This window comes from Anas acuta, chromosome 8, assembly GCF_963932015.1.
Source record: "Anas acuta chromosome 8, bAnaAcu1.1, whole genome shotgun sequence".
NCBI classification, from domain to species: Eukaryota; Metazoa; Chordata; class Aves; order Anseriformes; family Anatidae; genus Anas; species Anas acuta.
In genome coordinates, this window is record NC_088986.1 from 10,089,513 (window position 1) to 10,108,479 (window position 18,967).

An 18,967-nucleotide genomic window follows, 5' to 3' on the forward strand; every position below is an offset into this window, starting at 1 on the left:
TAACATCTCTGCTTTGCAGTATGGGTTGGTGTAAATGCCTTCTCTACACTGAGTGTAAAATCTGGCTCGTGGTCCTAGTCAAGAAGTAAATCTTGACTGCCTCTGAAATCATCCCAGCAGCTGTATAAGGCAGGGTCTCCACGTTCTGTGAACAATGGAGCCAGCAACTGGTATGGAAAAAGAATATGGATGGAAAGGAGGTGAGATCTATAGGACTTGGAGTAGGGAACTTTCCCTGGGCAAGCAAGTGGCTTCATTCACTGGTGCTAAGATGATGAGGCGCTGCCTTGTACAGGTGATGTCCAATTTCACGTTGCTAGGACATGTTCTTACCATTTTTTGCTTGTATCTTTCAGGTAAGACACAGAACTTCAGACCAGGTCATGGCTTTGAAGATGAACACACTGAACAGCAACAGAGCAAACATGCTGAAAGAGGTTCAACTTATGAATAGACTCTCACATCCAAACATCTTAAGGTATACTACTTTTTCTGAGTTGTATGGCGATAGGTTGTCTCTAGCAGAGCTTTTCTATTTCCATTTTTTTGTATAGCTGTATCTATGAATGTGTTAGGAACAGCTTCTAGCAGCTGCTGTCCTAATGGGAGAAGTGGAGTGGGAAGAAGAAAGAAAAGACTTAAGCAAACAGAAAATTCACATGATTTTGGTATCTTGAGTTTACTAGTGATAAGTAATTTCAGAGAAAAACAAGTTTCCACGTTATTTTCTGATGAAACAGTGGAACAATCTGAAGAGTGAAATGGACTTCTCTTCACGAACTTAAATGATTGCAGATTTATCACCATTCACATGCTTTGCGGTTACGATGATAGTCCAGGCAGTACAGCTTTCTGAAAGCTTTTGTTGGAAACACAGTGAACTTTAATTTCCTCTTTTTCGCAAGATTATTAAATAGTACAGATACAGTACTGATTCCTAAAATATCTTTATAATTAGCTTATCTGATCCGTGAAGTCCTGGCTCAGTCTTCATCAACCGATGCGTAAGAACTTGTTTGTTTCCTTCAGTATTTATGAGGATTCAAACCAGAAGCACTTGGATTATCTTTAAAGAGTATTCCATTAATTGGTGTCTGTTCTGTTTTTTCTAAAAACGAACAAAAAAACCCTGAGAAGGTAGAGAACTTTTACTCATAGTAAAACTATTGATTTTACTGTTCCCAGTGTATAGTGATCTGAGTGTTGTAGCAATTTGCCTCTAATCAGAGACTTTTGTCTGATTTGTTTTTTCTGCTACAAAGTGAGATAAGTTCTCAGCAATTATCGTTGTTCTTCTATTTATTTTTTAAATGATGTGAGAATTGGAATTTTAGTTTTCAGGATCTTTACTTTTCTTACATCTATCCACCACTCGTTTTCTCTCAGAATCCTTAGATACATGGTGTATAATCCTGGTGGGCTGATACAACTGCTCTTTAGTAAGGTTTGTGGAAAGAACTTCATTGGATTGGCGTTGTCAGAGTCATAAATTCAATACATTTCAAAGTTGCTTCATCAACTTTGTGGTTTGTAAATCTTTATTAAAAAAAAACAAAACAACACTTTACCACTCTATTCAAAATAAAGTATTTAATTTAGGCTGGGGTGAAGGAAGGTAGGAAAGGGATGGTTTAATATGCAAAAACTGCATAAATTAAGCTGCATTCACTTGCAGCTTAATTTATCTCTATCCCCCTTGAACAGAATTACACAGGTGTTGCTGAGAACAAGAGTTATGGTACTCAGTTCTGAGTTATTGTTGAAATTTAAAGGCCTTATGTCTAAGAGATCATATTGATGATATACTGATGTCATCTGGCCTTAGTCTATAAATAATTTGGAATCAGTGGTGTTGCACAGGTGGTCCGGAAGAAAGACCACTAATATATCAATTTATGGGTGAAGCTGAAAAGGAATTCTATTTGATCTCCCAGCTATTACACAGGATTATCTGTGTTCAACTAAGCAGTTATGAGTGAATGCATAAGAAATAAATGTCATATGTTGAAAGGTATGTCTTATCGTGGCATAACTGTTTTGGAGCATAAACAGCACTCACTTTGTGAAATACTTCATCTAAGGCTTTTTCAAGGAGAGCTGGTTCTCAAGTATTAAAAAGTCTTTAATGTAAGTATGCTTGCTGCAGGCAGCAAGGATATTCCTACAGGAAATGCAAATGAGAACTACTTAGTTTTATTATTCTATTGAATAATAATGTACAGTAAAAACTTATTTTCTTCCTCTATTGCATAACTTGGTGTTACAGTTTTAGTTATGTTTCACTTAATTTTTGGTTTAAAATCACTCACTGCAGTATTTCCAGTCCCTTCGTGTTATTTGACAGAAGATTTCTCCCTTTCTAAATGTTATCTACCTCTGCGTGTGTGCGTGTGCACATCTGTATGTATGTTTCAGAAACGTGTAAATTACTGGCGCTTCTTCTAGTTTCATAAAAATTAGCTTAGGACCCATTTCCCACTTCAAAAACACAATAAAAATGTTTCATAATCATTTACTTGCATAGTATAGTGCTGAAAGCTAAAACCATGGTGTTATCAAGTAAGAGCAGTGAAGTATTGCTAAGAGGTCACTGGGAGAATGTTCTGTAACACCGTGCTTCTTTATTTTTAGATTTTTAGAAATTATAGACTTGTATTCATTTTAAAGGGAATGATCTTCTTCCAAGAAGTTCTAATGCATAACTTCCACTTTCCACTGGATCTCCTCCACTTGCATTGAGAGTGATCTCTGATTTTATGTAATATATACTTGTGAGCTTCTTCATCTTCTGTAAGCTCTAGAACTATCTACTGTGAATTTATGCTGTGAACGAGTGACTTTCCATCAGTCCTGAACTGCTCTTTGCCAGTCAGGGCACTAGTGGATTCTTAAGTTGCAATGTTTAGGTCACACTGAGCAGTGGTTAACTCCAGCTGGCCAGAGGGCTGTGAGATGCTCTCCTACTACACGTCTTGTCAGATTATGAAATGGGATAGATACTGACTTTATAGTATCTAAAATCTGCTTTCAGCCTATTTCAACACGTGTGGTTCGGTTAGTTAATATTCTAGAAAGTAAGTGTCAGATTTGACAATGATTTGTTTATTTTGGTGTACCAAAATCTTCCTTAAACTGGGTGGGGTTATGTTTTTGAACATCCTGATGGTTTAGTACCTTAATCTGTAAATGAATCTGTCTTTGACATCGAATTCTTCTCTGCTTTATAAGAGCTAAGTGATATGGCATAGAGAAAAGATTCCTCGTTCTAGTGTGTTTGTTAGCCAAGGATCATTATTATCCATTGTATAATAAAAAGAAAATAAAAATCCCCTTTGCCAGTGTTCCAGAATGCATTGCAAACTTTTACTAGCCATCCATTCCAACGTGCCTGCAATTAATTTCAAGCTGTTACTGCAAAGATTCTTGTGTTTTTGCCATTAATTGCACTGAAGTGAATAATTAATACTGATGATTATTTGAGACTGCTTTTGCTTCTGTGCTATCTGTATCATCTCATTTTCACAGTTCCAGATGCCTTTTGATTTTTTTTTCCCCCCAGCCTACAAGCACCAGTCTGGTGTCTGAATTAGTCTGACTTTCTTCCATTCCTGAGCACTATAGAGACTTTACCTTAGTGACCTAGACACTTCTGTACTTCTTTAGGAGGCAGAGTTGTGTCAAGGTATTCCAGTTCCTCCGCTTCTAATACTTGATGAAATATTGGTCTGGTTATTTAAGCTTTAAAAATAACTTGTGTTGCTTGGCACAGAGCTGGAAGGCTAAGTATCACCACTCTCATTTCAGTGTTTCTATGCTCAAATTCTGCATTTGGCCAGCCATGTAGATCCGTCTTGATCAGAAGACAGTGAAGAGCTTAGTTTTCACTTCCAAGTTCCTGTAAGTGTATCTTCCCTGTGGTAGCATCACAAAGACTCTTGTGGTCAAATATATATAATTATGTATAAAGTAGATCCGTTAAAAAAATCTTGATGCAAAGTACATTAGAAAAAGTCAGAAACTAGCCTCCACTAAAGGGTTTATTTTGGCAAAAATGGAACCTCTTTGTTAAGGATGTTTTGGAATAGAAGCTCTTGCAGCTGCATGAATGGTAAAAGTAAGGGGATTTGGAGGTTTTCTGGTCTCCCTCTCTATTGCTTCCTATTTCTATTAGATGTGATTACAGAGGCAGAGTAGATGTTAACTGTAGTATTGTATTTCTTATTCAGTCATCGTCTCGGCAATCAGAAACTAAGTAAGAAAGAGCTGCTTTTCTTGTTCTTCGTTTCCCCCAGGGATCAAATTAAGGACGTTTTAGGAGTGGATGGAGCAAAAGCAGACTAGTGGTGTTCATGGAGTGCTCTGAACTGTTTCTACCACCAGCCCCATCTTGCATCATCTCCTTTCTCCATCTCATTCCTGCATGCAAGCTGGAGGACTAAAAAGCTTTTCTGTCTCTGCTCAACACCTCTCCTTCCCCTGGGCGTGGGGATGGGCTGCTTTCTGGCAGCCTGGCTTATCACATCTTACCTCAAAACAGATGATTAGAGCAGGAATGGAAGAGCGAGCTGGAGTTCTGGTTTCCACCATGTGATGTTTACTATAGCCACGTTAATACGGAGCGGCTGATGCATGATACAGCTGTAATAGCTGGGGGTAGGGGAACCAGAGGTTTGGAGCATTTCTTTACTTCCTTATTCATTTGTGTCCCACTTAGAGTGCAGGCTTGAGTTAGATCTGCTATCAAGGCTGATGTATGTTTGTAAATGCTTTTCAGCACATTGCTGCTTCTCTGAATGCTGCTGCTGCTCCGTGGTCATGAGTTTTTACCTAAATCAAAAGAAGAAAAGAGCTGGAAAGGACTCCAGAAATCTGCCCTTGTCTCCTAGGCTCCAGACTAGGAGACCTGATACCTTTTCATTCTGGTACTAATACCTTTACATTCTGATAATGTCTTACAGGTGTGTTTTCCTCATTGTCAGAAACGAAGTGGTGTGCTAACACAGATTCTGTGTCCCCTGTGCTGTCTCTTAAATTAGCATATCTTCAATTTTGAGATAGAATTTCAGTTTTTAATATCACTACTGTTTTCCTGAAAAAATGCTTCTTTATTTAAGCTGTACCTTAGGGACTTCATTTAAAACAGTCTGTATGCAGAAAGCCTTAGCTCATGGCTAAAGTGCTCTCGTGGGAGCACTTGGAGATATTGCTGCGTTTGGCAGTGAGCGTGCAGGCAGATTGACTCATTGATTAAATCTACTTTTTGTGCGCACACACAAACAAAACAAAATAAGAAGGTAGTGTGTATATTATGCAGACTTCTTTCAAGGAGAATTTTCTGTCAGCTACTTTCAGACAAATCTAGCCCCTTGGGAAAACAATACCCTTTTCTGATGCAATTTTCCCTTATCAAACCCTCCTTTTTGTGAAATTGTGATTGACTTTGTTCCAACAGGTAGAAGAATGGCTTTTGTCTTCTAGCATCATTTGTCTTGTATCAAACAGCAGTGTAACAGAAAGGAAAAAAATATTTTTATTCTCTCTATGTGATGCAGGTATCACAAAAGAGTATTTTAGAAATGTTGTACACAATAAAAGAGAGCCTGTGTTGTGTGTAATAGATGGAACACCTTACCTCTGTCTTAAATCACAACTCAAGTGTAGAAAACTTGAAATATACTTGGTGATTAAAATGGTGCATAAAACATTAAGGAAGGTTTTAATGCATAGTTAATATTCTTACTTACTCTTCCTTCATCAATAGTGTAGTGAAGTAAGCATCTGTCTCTTGACCTCGTTTCTTTTTATAATACCGAGCTTGTATGAGAGATTTTTGCATTGGTGTGTCTGGTTTGTTTGTTACTTTTAATGTTATCCTGAACCCCCTGAATTCTTTCACCTAAGCATCAGTGGATTTCCGAGGACATCAGTTTATTATGTCGGACTGCGGCTGACCTAGGTTTATCCACAGAGCAGGTACATGGCTCAGTGAAGTTCTTTTAATGGAAAGCACATGTTCGATGTCTAGATATCCTTAACGGCTGTTTAATCTGGATATTAGTTTTATTTGATTTCCCAAGGAGGCAAAGGTTGGACACTGAGGCTACTGAGTTTTTTTGTCCCCCATCTGTCTAGAGTTTTCTCCCCTGCAGTCTGACTGAGCTGGAAGCACTTCGGTAACTGCCCTAACAGACTAAAAAAAAAATCCAGAATACTTTCTTCCTCCTGTCTAGGAGGACAGGTACTGCAGATTGAGGAATAACCTGGCTTTCAGAAGCAGAGTTTTGCAGCACGGGAACATCATTGACACTTGTTAGAAAGCTTTTCGTGGTGGAAATGTTCTGCACTGTACTTAGGGTGGACTTGAATAGCATCCCTCAAACATTTGCAGCTTCTGGGGGAACTCTTCCAACTGCTAGTTACGACTTTGGAAGTGATTCAGCTTCTCTGATAAGGCCAGATGTTCTGTCTTGAAAATAAGCTTCCTTATATCTGCAAATGATCTCCTCTTCTGCGGATAGCTGGCTCATTGAGGCTGCTTCCAACGAGAAATGTTTATAGGAAGCGTAACCCTTGGCCGACAAGACAGCACGCTGAAGTTCACCTACAAGCACATCTTGGCTCTGGAGACAGTGCGTCTAGCCAACAGGAATAATCTCAGCTACACCGGGCCAGCATGTCAGCTTCCTACCCGCAGAACTTGGAATCTCACCTGGGACGAGCTCAAAAATGGGAATCTTATGTTAAACCTTACTTGGTAATTGTATTTCCTGGTAGCTGCTGCTTTGACTATTACCTTTTAGTGAAAAAGCTTTCCAAGAGTATTTTGTAGCAGTACTTGGCTTAACCAGGAGGCTTATTATTGCTTGATAGAGCAGTGAAGGAGAAGTTTTCCAGGAATTTGGATCGCTAGAGGTCTGTTCTACCAATCTATTTCCCAGAGTAGGAAAACTGAGATTCTCGACACAGTGTTTTAATGGTTTCAGTATGTTGCTGTAAACTCATTAATTCTGTCTTTATCAGCGTATCTGGTTTCTCTTTTCCTGGCTAATAACTTCTAAAGATGTGGGTTTTATGAATGTATCTGTCCTTCATTTTTCATGCAATTGTGATATTGAGCTTTGTTTTACTATCTGATGTAAAGTCAGAAACGTATGTCTGCTTCCCAGTAGAAAACCGAGATGTTTAAGTATTTGTGAACTCTGAGTAACTTGAGCCAACATATCTTTTCTGCCTTAAGTGTAGGTTCACAAAGGTAATGAATATGTTTCCATTGAGGCTTCCTTTGACCAAACAGGTCATCAGAAAAAGTTCTACTAGGATTTTGATGACAGCATTTATTTATCCTGTCCGGTAAAGATGAGGAATTTAATTTTACCAAGTTTTTGATAAGTTTTTCATTGCATTTAAATTCTTAAATTAGGTCAAATGGAATAAATTCCTAATTTAAAAGTAACATAATATATCTTTATAAAAGGAAGAGTTGATATATCGATGGAAACAATATTATTTTTATTTGTCTCCATTGTTGAATGAAAATATTGCAGAACTGGAGTAACCTTTGTCATTACCATGTTTCATAGAAAAGAAAACACTTGAAATTTGTCTAATAGTGGAACTGGTATCTTTTTTTTTTTTCTGCTTTTGCTTGTGAATAAACTGTTAACACCATGCTTTAGAAGACTGAGAATACGTGAAGGTAGAAACAGATTTTTGCTTTGGAGGGGCCTGGATTTCCTAGTTTTAGGAAGCTTAATCTGTAAACAGGTTTACAAAATTGTTCATGTGCAGTTACTGTATGAAATGAAACACGGGATCAGCAATGTTTTGTGTAGATAGTGTATCTAAACCATCTCACCCTTTCCCTCAACACTTTGTTGTGCCTTGTTGCTCTTCATTAAGCAACGGGAGTTGTAATTTCACTTTCAAGTAGAAATTTGCATATTTAATTTGGGGAAGATATTATTTGAGGTGAGAGAAGGTAATAGACTTCAAAGTACAAGTCCTGCTTCTCTTTTTGGTTATAAAAACAGATTTCCACAGTTCAGCTTATCCAAAGAACCTTATCTATATTATTTCTTTGGCTGCTTGTAATTTACTAGTCAGCTGTTAGATGAGAGAACAGTAAGGATCATTCATTTGTTCAAAAGCAGCTTAGCTTAACTAGTACTGCGTGTCTTGCAGCATTTTGGTTTTAAATTCGCAAGGTTTTGAGGATATAAAAGGACCTTTTCCTTCAATCCACACAATTCCTCTGTCGCATTTAACGAAATCACACATTTCTACACCTTGCTTGTAAAGCGGAAATTTCTAAATATTGTGGAAGTAACAGATGTTTCTCCTTGTTGAGACCAAAGTCTAGATAGCGAAACTGAAAATGGGTTACTCCAAAAATGACCAAAGCCGTAACTGTGCCAGGAGGGCTGTGAGGTGCACACAGGTTAAGTTGTGCTGAACTTTCTCATGCGAGATGCTTACTGTTAATTTGCATTTTGTCACTTATAGGTTCAGCTTGTATGGTAGTAAGAAATGAGCTTGCAGTTGTTCCTCTGTTTAAATATATGGCAATTTCTCTGTCACTGTGCAGAAAAATCAAGGGTAACAGTCATTATTGTTAACTGCAGGAGTCTGAACCTTGTGCAGTGTAGGAAATGTAGTGGTAAGTGTGTACACAGGGTACCATCGAAACTTGCTTCCATGGAAGTGTTGAAAATAAAAGGGGGTGGGAGGAAGGGAGAATAAAAGTACGCTGCACGCACGTGCTCTCATATTCTCGAGTGGTTAGAAATGGGACAGAAAGGAACATTTTTATGCTTAATCAGCGAAATGCAAAGGGAAGTAATTTGCTGTTTGTGCAGACCAACACTGGATAACTTGGCTTCCTTAAAACAGGGAGCTCTCTGAGGCTCTTCCTTTCTGCATAAAACATTATATGCTGTCCTTTGCTTATAGTCAAATCACTAACTTCCCATCTTGTTTGAGCTGTCTCCTGTGCTCTCTTGGAACTGCTTATTGTAGTGTAGGCACATGATTTTGTTTTGTGCTGAGATTTTTAAATAATCATCCTTGAGGTATGCATTGTCTGAGAGGCTGGTTTTTTTTCCCTTCTTTCTTGGCATAGCCAGTACTTTTTATCCTAGTTTCGTTTTTAAAAACAAAGCAAAATAAAAATAGAGGGGGGGAAAAAAGCCCAAACCACTTTTCTTTTCTTGTTTCTTGTAGGTTTATGGGTGTCTGTGTGCATCAAGGACAGCTGCACGCACTTACTGAGGTAAGACTATTTAATGATATACATACTCAATACGAAACTGTTCTCAGGCCAGATTCTGCAGCTGCTCTTCACCTAGAGTCAGCGTCCTTCACAGGGACTTGTTAGTTAATCACGTGCTGCTTGCTATGTGGTGGGAAGGTTGCAGCATCAGGCCTCAGAACTGTATTTTGCTTATAGCCCTGGAATGCCTTTTATCATTAGAAGCTCTCATTAAGATGAAAAAAATCAGTGGGAACAAAATTCCACTGATACTATTCTAAATAAGAGATGTGGCTCACCACTGAGGTGCCCCTAAGTAATACTTGTGCGAGACATTGCTTTGCATTTAATTCTCATGTATACTCTGCTTGCATGTGCATTTCACAGGTGAATCAGGGATGTTTCAGCTGGGTGATATTCATGCGTTCAGTCCTTGCCATCTTTTTATTGGGAATAACACAAACATCTGAGCTTAATCTGGGTTCCATACAGAGGAACTATTCCATTGCCCGTGTACCCTGCCAAGGTCCATTTATCGAATGAGAAACTGAAATTTCAGTTCATGGGAGTCTTCCCACCAAATTTCACTCAATTGTGCATTTAATTCCTCCCCCTTGGGAAAAAAACAGAAGGGAGTGTTTTCTTGCTAGGAATAGTGTTTACCTTTTTTGTGTCAAAATCCGTAAAAAGTATATTCTGCTGTTTTAGTTTGAGTAGAGATTGAAGAGACACTCATGTTTTGTAAATCTCATGTTTATTATTTAGTCTTACTTTGTAGGAACTGCTTAATTAAAGTTTAACCCTTTCTTCTACTCAAACATTGTGGTAACATCTATGTTATTAATTAGCAATTAAAATGGGTTCCCAGTACACTTGCCAAAGAATTACTGTAAGATTGTAAGGGTCATCAGGATGATACCGTGTGGCCACCGCTTCCTGCAGCTGTCATGTGCAACTCTGAGGCAAAGGCGAGCATATGTGGGCAGTGAATTTCTTTACTTCTGTGGTGACAATTCAGCAATGATAGTCCTAGCTACTGGTGGCTGCATTTCTAGTGTAAGCAAGGTAAAGACGCTCTCAGAGATTTTAAGGTACAGTGTGTATATGAGGAATCTTTTGATAGCAAATAAACTACCCCTAGCCTATTTTCCTTTTCTTCCCTTCCCTACCCTGTGCTCAGAAAAGAAAAATTCTTCAAGATTTGGCATTGGGTGGCTGATCTAGTCCTGCAAGCAGGTTTTGCTAACTTTATTGCTCATTTCTTGTGGACCTCTGATCAGTTAAAACAGGGAGATTTCAGGTCTTTCCTGTCCCATAACATATCGTAGAAGAGGTGGGGCTCTATAACGCTTCATTTTTACTAAATATCTGCAGATCCTCCTCAGTGTGTTGTTTTTTCTTCATGTCACTTGCCATTTAAATATCCCTCCCCACCCAGAAACCCAAGAAAATGAAGCTTCAGCACAACATGCTTCCTCATGGAGAACTAACTTCTAGCTGCCTGCTTTCTTCAGCTATTTTTGAGTTCTTGGCAAGCAAACAAATCCAAGAAAGGCTTCAAAGAATAACTTTTTATAGTTATATAACTTTTCTATAGTTATAATTCAGAATAAGAGAAGAGATTCCTGAAACATTATTTTGAGACCAAAGAGGAAGAGTTTCAGGCTGAAGAAGGTCCCTACAAAATTTTGAGAAACAGAATGGCTTTAGGAGCAGGTTATAAAAATACACGTAGTGATTACTGCTTTGCTTGTGTGGACCAAGGTGAACATTTAATGCCTTCTATAGGAAAAACTGCAACCGAAGGCCATTGTAACTTGATGTTGTAGGGAATCCACATGTTTTGTCCAATACAATAGTTGTTCTTTGGTTTTACAGAGCTTTTAAAATTCAAGAGCTGAGTATGTCCCAGGTGGTGAGATCAGTCAATTCTGCTGACAGTAGAGGCCTTTTTCATCTTGGTGTTTGTGTGTAGAGAGTAATAATTGTGTGCTGATGACTTCTGGAGGTTAGAGGAAGGAGGTGAAATGGCCAGCTGAAGGAATAACAAGTAAGACACGCTTGGTGAGTCACCAGTTCAAATATAGCCCAGGAGGATAAACAAGTTACCCACTGTCTTGTGGATTTTCTCAGCTTGTGGTCCAAAAAGGTGGTCTCCTAGCTTCCAGTGCTCAACATAATTGATAGTAGCCTGACACTACTAGCACTCAGAGAGCTTCTGCCAAGGTTTCACTTCTTTGGAGGTGAAACTCTTGATTCATCAGCCTGTTCCTTAGTAGTCATCTGAGTCACTGCAAGGAGAATCCTTTCTCTCGCTAGCCTATGCTGGACCTGTTCTGAAAGGAGCTTAATTACCACTTGTTGACGTGGAATGTGCATAGTAAGAAAAGTCATGTTTTGCTAGTGCAGTTGATGGTATTTCTGAGTAGAAGGGATACAGCATCACTTAGAGCTTATATCTGGGGGGGAGGTGGGAAATCATGTTTCAAGTTTCAGTGCTATAAGAAATTGAACTCTTGTGGCAAATTCTTGGTGAAAGGATTTAGATGGCTTGTGCTTAACAACCCCCATACTGCTAGAAGGCAGGGCAGCAGTCATAAATAGTGTTAGAGGGGCCTCGAAAAATTTCAGTCAGTTAAAGGAATACGTTAGTAGCATGTAGTACTTCACTATTGGAAGGCAGCCTGAAGTGTCACTGATTTCTCCTCTTGTGTATTTAAACACACGGAAAGCTAAACACAGTGAGCACGCCAAGCAGGTTTTTCGCTTGAGGAAGATGTCGGTTGTATGTAGGCTTTGGGTTTTTCCCTGTTGCCAGCATTTTATATTGTTTTAATTGTTCTCTGTCTTAAGTGGCTTTTGGTTTTAAAACCATTACTCAAGATGCAGTTTCTGTCTGTTTTGTTTTGATTTTTTTTTTGCTAAAAGAATGGAATTGTTTATAGGTTGCACTAGAACCTTGGCCTTGTTTTAAATTTACAATTCTAACAGTTTTGAAAAGTCAGTATTGTTTTTGAAGCTTTACTCGGACCAGAAACTGTGGCATATTTTTCTCAAGTAGTTTAATATCTATTCTCAGGGTCACAGAAGGATTTACGCTGGCATGGGCCTCTCTCCTTGCACGCAAACGTTTTAAGGAAGGTGAGGTAAAGGCTTCGATAGGTATACAGCTCATCTGAGTTGGCACGTGTTAGGCTGTCTCACTAGCTTTGAGCTGGTGGGCATGGATTTGCTGTGCTCACGTTCTGGAAAACTGGGGACTTGGATGTTGCTTAGTATTCAACTCTAATCTGTGGATGGTGGTTTGTTTCTGAAAGTATGTGAATCTGCAGCGCTTACTGCATGCGTGTACTCATATACATGTACATCTCCAGCCTAGTTCCAGTTTCTCTGTCAAACCTCTGTTTTCTGACCACCTTCCTAATCTGGCAACTCCATTAGCTTCCATTCCGGGCACACAGCATCCTCAGATTTTGGGAGACTTGCACAGAAGCACAGGCTCTGGCGTCAGTTAGCGTGAGATGCTGCTGAGCTTTCAGAGATCAGGTATGAGCCACTGCTGGAGTGGCAAAGAAATGTGCACACAGATCTCTTTGTTTTACATGCTGTATAGACCTATGCTATTACATGGAAGGCAGTAATGTAGCATACAGTCTAGCATCTAGCCACTCAATAACTCTTTGCTGATCTTAAATTATTCATTGAACTCTGTTAAGTAAACTTATCTGAATTGCCAAGAGGTCAGGCTAATATTGCTATAACTTGATAGATATGTGTGTACAGGAAGAGTTGTACAGCTTGATAATTCCTTCTTGGAGGAAATGAAAGCCTTGACACCTGCGTGTAAAAAATAGACGAGGAAGGGAGAGTTACGTGTTGATTGGGTTATCTTGCAATTGCAGTGCTTTGCAAACAATGGCTGATTGTGGCTACAAAAGTTTTATGGCTATTATTCATATCGGTTGATAGCTTAAAAAGAAAAAGTGTACAGACTCTCTGCTGCCGCAATTTGAAGTTATAGCTTTATGTGCCCCGGGCAAGATCTGACACGCACTGGAGATTTCTCAGGCTGAGGACAGGGCTGTGGCAGTGCAATAGCAGCATGTGCTCAGCAGTGGAGGGCTGGACGATGTTCTTTCAGCCAGTAGCTGGAGGTGTTGTCTGCCCAGCTTGCCCCTCTGGCAGCCTTTGTCTTTCTCCTTGTTGGTGTACTACCCGGTCAGTCCTTCTGATCCCACCCCAAGTGCCTGGTATGGTATTAGGTGTTTCATGAGTCCAAGATTATACTTGAGCAGCCTTGCTCAAAAAAAAAAGCTTGCTTTTTTGTAGATGTGGCATTTGGATAACTGTGAAATAGCTATAAAGGGCAAGCCGGCCTTTCTGTGCACCCACCTCCTTCAGTGGCTTCTGCAGCCACGTTTGGTGAGTCCTTATCAACTGCTTCACACATCTCATCGCACAGATGCTGAGTGCAGACATGCATGAAGGTGCCCTGAAGCCTAAAGTGCTTCCTGCGTGCTCAGAGCGGTGATGCCTGCACTAATGCATGCTGGAGATGTGGGTGCTAAAAAGCACTGTAAGAAAAATATCTTGACTGCTGCTTCAGCCCTTTTTAAAAGTGAATCCAAAGGAATTCTTTGAACTAGTGCACGTTTTCAGCTCAATTAATTTTTTATAGTCATGTTGGAAACCCTGGGAAAAAAATTTACTACGGAAATCCTTCCAGACATGTTAATTTTCATCTTGGGCAAGATAATTGCTATTGGACGATTTTGACGTGTCTGTAATGGCTTATTGAATCTGGCACTGCTGTTTTTACCATCAACCACAATTAATTGTTTAGAGACAAGAATGCGGTTATGTAGCAGTTGGAAAAACACTTTTTTCTTCCTAGCACGGTGTCCTTTTGCACTCCTAAACTCATATTAATGAAAGCCTGTGGCTTTGGAAGAGAATTTTTTCACAAGTTCCTCTGTGATAGCTGAAAACTTTCCTTCTCTGCTTTGCCTCCTGATAGCAGTAGTTTAGGCAAACTGTAAATGCAGTGAGTGGTTTCAGGCTGTTGGAGACCTTCTCTTTGTAGTATTTTTGGCTTTTGGCGATGATTGGGAAGAAAAGATATTAATAGCTTAAAATTCTCAGAATTGTTAAAATTGTGCTGTTATCCTTCTACAAGGGAGGAAGATAAATTCTTTAAGAGTAAAGGTCCTTCTGGCATACAGCTTTCACAAGCAGAGTCTATCATTAGTAAGGTTTTATTGAAGCTTCTCCCTATTCCTTTCATCTTTTTTCCTCCCTCAGTTCTTAGGCACCTTTCTGTGGAAAGCCCTTAACCCTAGAATGGGAAGAAACAGGTAGACATCACTTAGGTTTCCTCTTCTAAACCTTTACAGCAACTATCATGGGCATACAACTCCTTCCAGATAGCAACTGGACACTCAGGAAAAAGCCCAGGAACACCATTCCTTCCCTGCTTCCTCCTCGCACCACCTCCTGTAACACATGCTAAATCCCTGGTGTTATTACACGAGTGTGACTTGTATTATTTGGATAGCTTCAGTTTTACTCCTGTAGCACTGCAAATATTTAACTGTTTTGGTGTTCACAGTAGGCTAGCCCATCAACCCAAGAGAACTTGGTGTCTTCAGAGCTCTATTTCCTCTTAACAGTCATTCTGCAAATATTCTGTACTGCACAGGAGTTGCTGCCTGTTTAGGTATCGCCTCTTTTCCAGCTCTTATTATTGGTAAGAAGGCTCTGGTGGTTGTCCCTCAAACAAGGGAATAGCTGCAGTGATCAGTTGGTTAGCCCGGGCTTTGAGATAACTGAAGAGAAGGTGAAAGGTGTGTTAAAGGTGGCAATAAGAAAAAAAAAAATAACAGAAAATAAAATACTCTTAATGCTGTTGGAAAACAATAATAACATCATACAGCAAGGCAGAATAAATAGAGCTCTAAATATATTTTTGCATGTAGTCCGTAAAGTTATTTTTAGTAGCTGCCCAAACTATTTGAGAGAGGAATCTGCTGGCATGCGTTCTTTGCAAATAATGGAAGAATTCTGTTACTTCACATGTGGTACTCGGTCTCAGCACTGAAGAGACTGCACAGCCAATCCATACTGCTAAAAGGCTCTGGATCACCTTGTATCCCTTAATATCTTGTGTTTTTTATTAGCTACCCATGCTTATTGAAATTTTCCTTAATGTCAAGGCACCTGCTACTTCTGACGGTAGTATTGAAAAAAGAAAACTCAAGAGGGTGAGTGAAAAAAGCAGGAGGCAGGGAAGCTATAGAGGTGTTCTGGTCCTCTCTCTCCTCAGATTTGGTCTCTAGCTCTGGTCTAGTTTGGCCTCATGCATACATAAAACATCTTGAGTGTATTGGACATTTCAGGCACTGTGTCGTGTTACTTCATGGTTGCATGGACCGGCAACTGCGGTGACTTTCTGGAGGAATGAAGTGAGCAACCGTGAGGCTTTCTCTTGGAGAGCTTTGAGAGTATACCTGTTACTTCTAAGAGCCTTTGTTTTTGGAGAAATGAATCTTGATACAGAATAGTGTAAAAAGGTGGGATTTACTTCAAAATTTCCTTTTTTTGTAAAAAGGATTAACATGCTGTGATGCCAAAGGGTATCTTCCAGCTGACTTTCAGCAGCCAGCAGCTGGCATTAAAAGCCTCCTAGGTCTCAGATGCTGCAGAAGGTCAGTTGTTTAAACTTTGTAAGAACTCTAAGTATGTGTGAAATTCTGCAGATTAAATTGATCCTTATGATCTCTCAACCAATGAATAGTGTGACCTGTGGATTAATACTGTAATAAATCTCCGCTTACATGCCTTTTTCTTTTTGTCCTTAGTTCAGATTCTTTTTGTAGCATTCATTATAGTTACAGCTTCATTTTACAGCCTTTCCTGTGTGAATGGGAAGATGAGTTGTTACAGTGGAGTTGTAATGAGGCCAGTGCTCAAAAATGCACCGTGCAGAGGCAATCTGGGCCTTTGCATTATAAAACCCAAGTACCAGACATGTAAACTTAGCCTTAACAGAAAGAATTTCAGAGGCATCAGGTCCTCTGTTAAACTCCGGTTACTTTATACCCCTCCTGGATTTGGTATCAGAACTAAATGTATTCAATTCCAGGAAGGTATGCTCTAATGACAGGAATGGTTATATGCTGTAAAACTAGAGAACCTTTGGATATTATTTCCTTGATTTTTTTGCTCCTTTTGGTGTAGGACTTGAAGTGCAGTCAGCGCACATCTGTGTTATTTCCTCTGTTAATTTGGTTGTTTGGGTTCATTAGCTTTTCCCCTACAGGAGTCATTAAGAGTCAGGCCTTGTGTATGCCAGCTTCGAGGTCAAGAGAAAACCATTCATCTGGGCCTCGGGGATTTGACCTGTAGAGAAAAGTAATGGTAACCTTGTCTGATACAGAAGTAGTTGTATTCTCCTCTAATGACTGGGGACTCTATGGGAAGTTCACTGTAGAACCTGAGGAGAAGAGTAAGGGTCACGGCAGCACAAGCAGAGGTTAAAGCAGATCAGGAAATAACTCTAGTGTTAGGAAGACGAGGCTAGTCTGTAATATATAAGGTGAGAAATCATTCCTTTTTGTTGCAACTTTTTTTTTTTCCAGCACAGAAATAGATTGCCTGCATCACACAACGTCTGTTAGGACTGTTCTGTCTGCATGGTGCTTTAGGTTTCTGTTCTTGAGAAACAGCACTCGTTATCTCACTGAAGAAAAAATGCTGCAAACTCATAGGTGCCTTGAAATATCTTGTTCATTTACTATCATCTATTTTTAAAAATACAGAACTGGAGTATTTTACTTTGCACTTTGGGGAGAGTTCAAGTGAACCTAAAAGGTGCAAAATCTCTGTTACTATGTGCCTGCATACTGGTTATGGCCTGTATAGCCAGTATGTATGGCCTGTGAATATGGGCTCAATCTTCCTCAGTTAAAAAAGCCACCAGAAACACAATGTGTACAGAAAGACGGGTCCACTGACTGTGCTTTCTACTTCTTTGTGTGTGGACACCACAGCTAAGTTAGGAAGAACTGAAGGCATCACTTTTGTCATTCAGCAGCTGCCTTGCTGAAAGGAAACAGACGTAGGTAATGGGGACCTCTCTTACAGCCAAAAAGTTAGGAAGTTGCTGTTTATGTTCTGAGATGAATGTGTTTATAGCATGGCAAACCAAGTCTCTAGCAATATCTTTTTGAAACTTTAAAGACCCTACATTTTTAAAGTCCGAAGCCTTGGGATGTGCTTCAGATTTCTTCTATCAAAGTATCGTTAACTTTTTTGGTCACAGTAACTTAAGGAAAAAAAAAATCTAAATCTGACTGTTAGGTACTTGTATGTACGTAAATAAAATCTGTTATTTCAATAGCTTTGTCCAGGACTATGTAGACCTTGTGCTTTTGCTTGTTCCTATGCAGCTTGCAAATGATTTCTAGTATATCTTTTAATACTTCTCAAATTAAGGTTTCTTTATGAGCTTACTGTAGTGCAGGCACAGCTCCCATCATCTCTTTTGATAGCTCACAACAGAATTTTAAAAACACTTATCGACACATGAGCTATATTCGGTCTTAGTTTTTCAGTCTTCATGGTATGTAGAGTCATGTATAGTCTACAGACTGCCAGTTTCAGTTTTGCTCTAAAAGTTTACTTAGGCTCTCAGTTTAATTTACAAAAAGTTGCCGAGAGTGCATTCAGCCAATGTGGATTGATGCTTGTTGACCAGCTCTACCTCATTCCCTGTGCTGTGCAAGGCATCATATTGTTTCATGTTCAAAGCTGGCTCCTTTTTCCCATGGATTCATCCTGTTAAGAGGAGTACAGTGTGTCTCTCTTCAACTTGAGAGATTCACATGTGAAAGGCTTAATGTATCTGACACTTCCCAGCTTGCAGAATTGAAGAGACCCATTCCTGTGCCATTGATCCTCGTCAAGAAGTATGGGTAGCTCTATAAGCAACCGTAACCTTATGCAGTATTAACTGGAGGATGGTAGATTGACCAACGATGCTGCTTCCGGGGGGGGGACGGGTGTCTGCTTCAACTATATTTTTTGGAAAGGTTGCATGAAAAAGAAGAAAAAACTCTACTGATAAAAGTGAAAAGCAATCCCAGCTCCTCTGCATGTGCCAGTGGATGCAAAATTAAATCTGAATGTGGTATATGAAATAAGTAAATTAATTACTAGACTGCTCGAAGTAAGATGTTAAAGTTTGTAGACAAGGGAGGGTAGTGCTGGTATTTGGAAAATATCACACTGCTTAAACCTTATGCACTAACTTTGAGTCCATGAATTATTTTGTAACACAAAAAACCCTCTGAGACTGCGAAGTTATTTCACAGAAGACAAAGTACATATTCTTTACTTTGTTTATATTATTTTCCTTGGGAACCGAATATTTTTGTGAATTAGAAGGGAAAAAAAAGAGTTCAGCCCCAAACACAGCTTGATGTTCTGCACATACCAATAAAGTCCATTTAAAATCACACGAGGGGGCCTGGCTTTCAGTGATAGGAGGCAGGAAATGTAGTGTTCTGCCTTAAATTCCATCTCCACTTCATACTTGTGTACCCTGATGTTGTGGCATGCGTGGTGTGCCTGACCGTTTCATTCTTTCTCCAGCAGAATTGTAACAGGCCTCTGCAGGAGTTTCAGCTAAGCCTGTTTGATCTATAGTTTGGCAATTTTGAG

The 18,967-nt window shown here is 39.5% G+C and overlaps 1 protein-coding gene across 3 annotated transcripts in view; it reads left to right on the forward strand.

The window, feature by feature from the left end:
* The window catches only part of TESK2 (testis associated actin remodelling kinase 2), a 76,066-nt gene that overhangs the window by 24,573 nt on the left and 32,526 nt on the right, over nucleotides 1-18,967 (forward strand). For 2 of the 3 annotated variants that reach the window (XM_068691399.1, XM_068691400.1), the window contains exons 3-4: nucleotides 357-478; nucleotides 9,220-9,268. In XM_068691399.1, the coding sequence (XP_068547500.1) occupies nucleotides 357-478; nucleotides 9,220-9,268 (171 nt within the window). The remainder of the gene's footprint in view (nucleotides 1-356; nucleotides 479-9,219; nucleotides 9,269-18,967) is intronic. The other variant, XM_068691401.1, reaches the window with a different exon arrangement.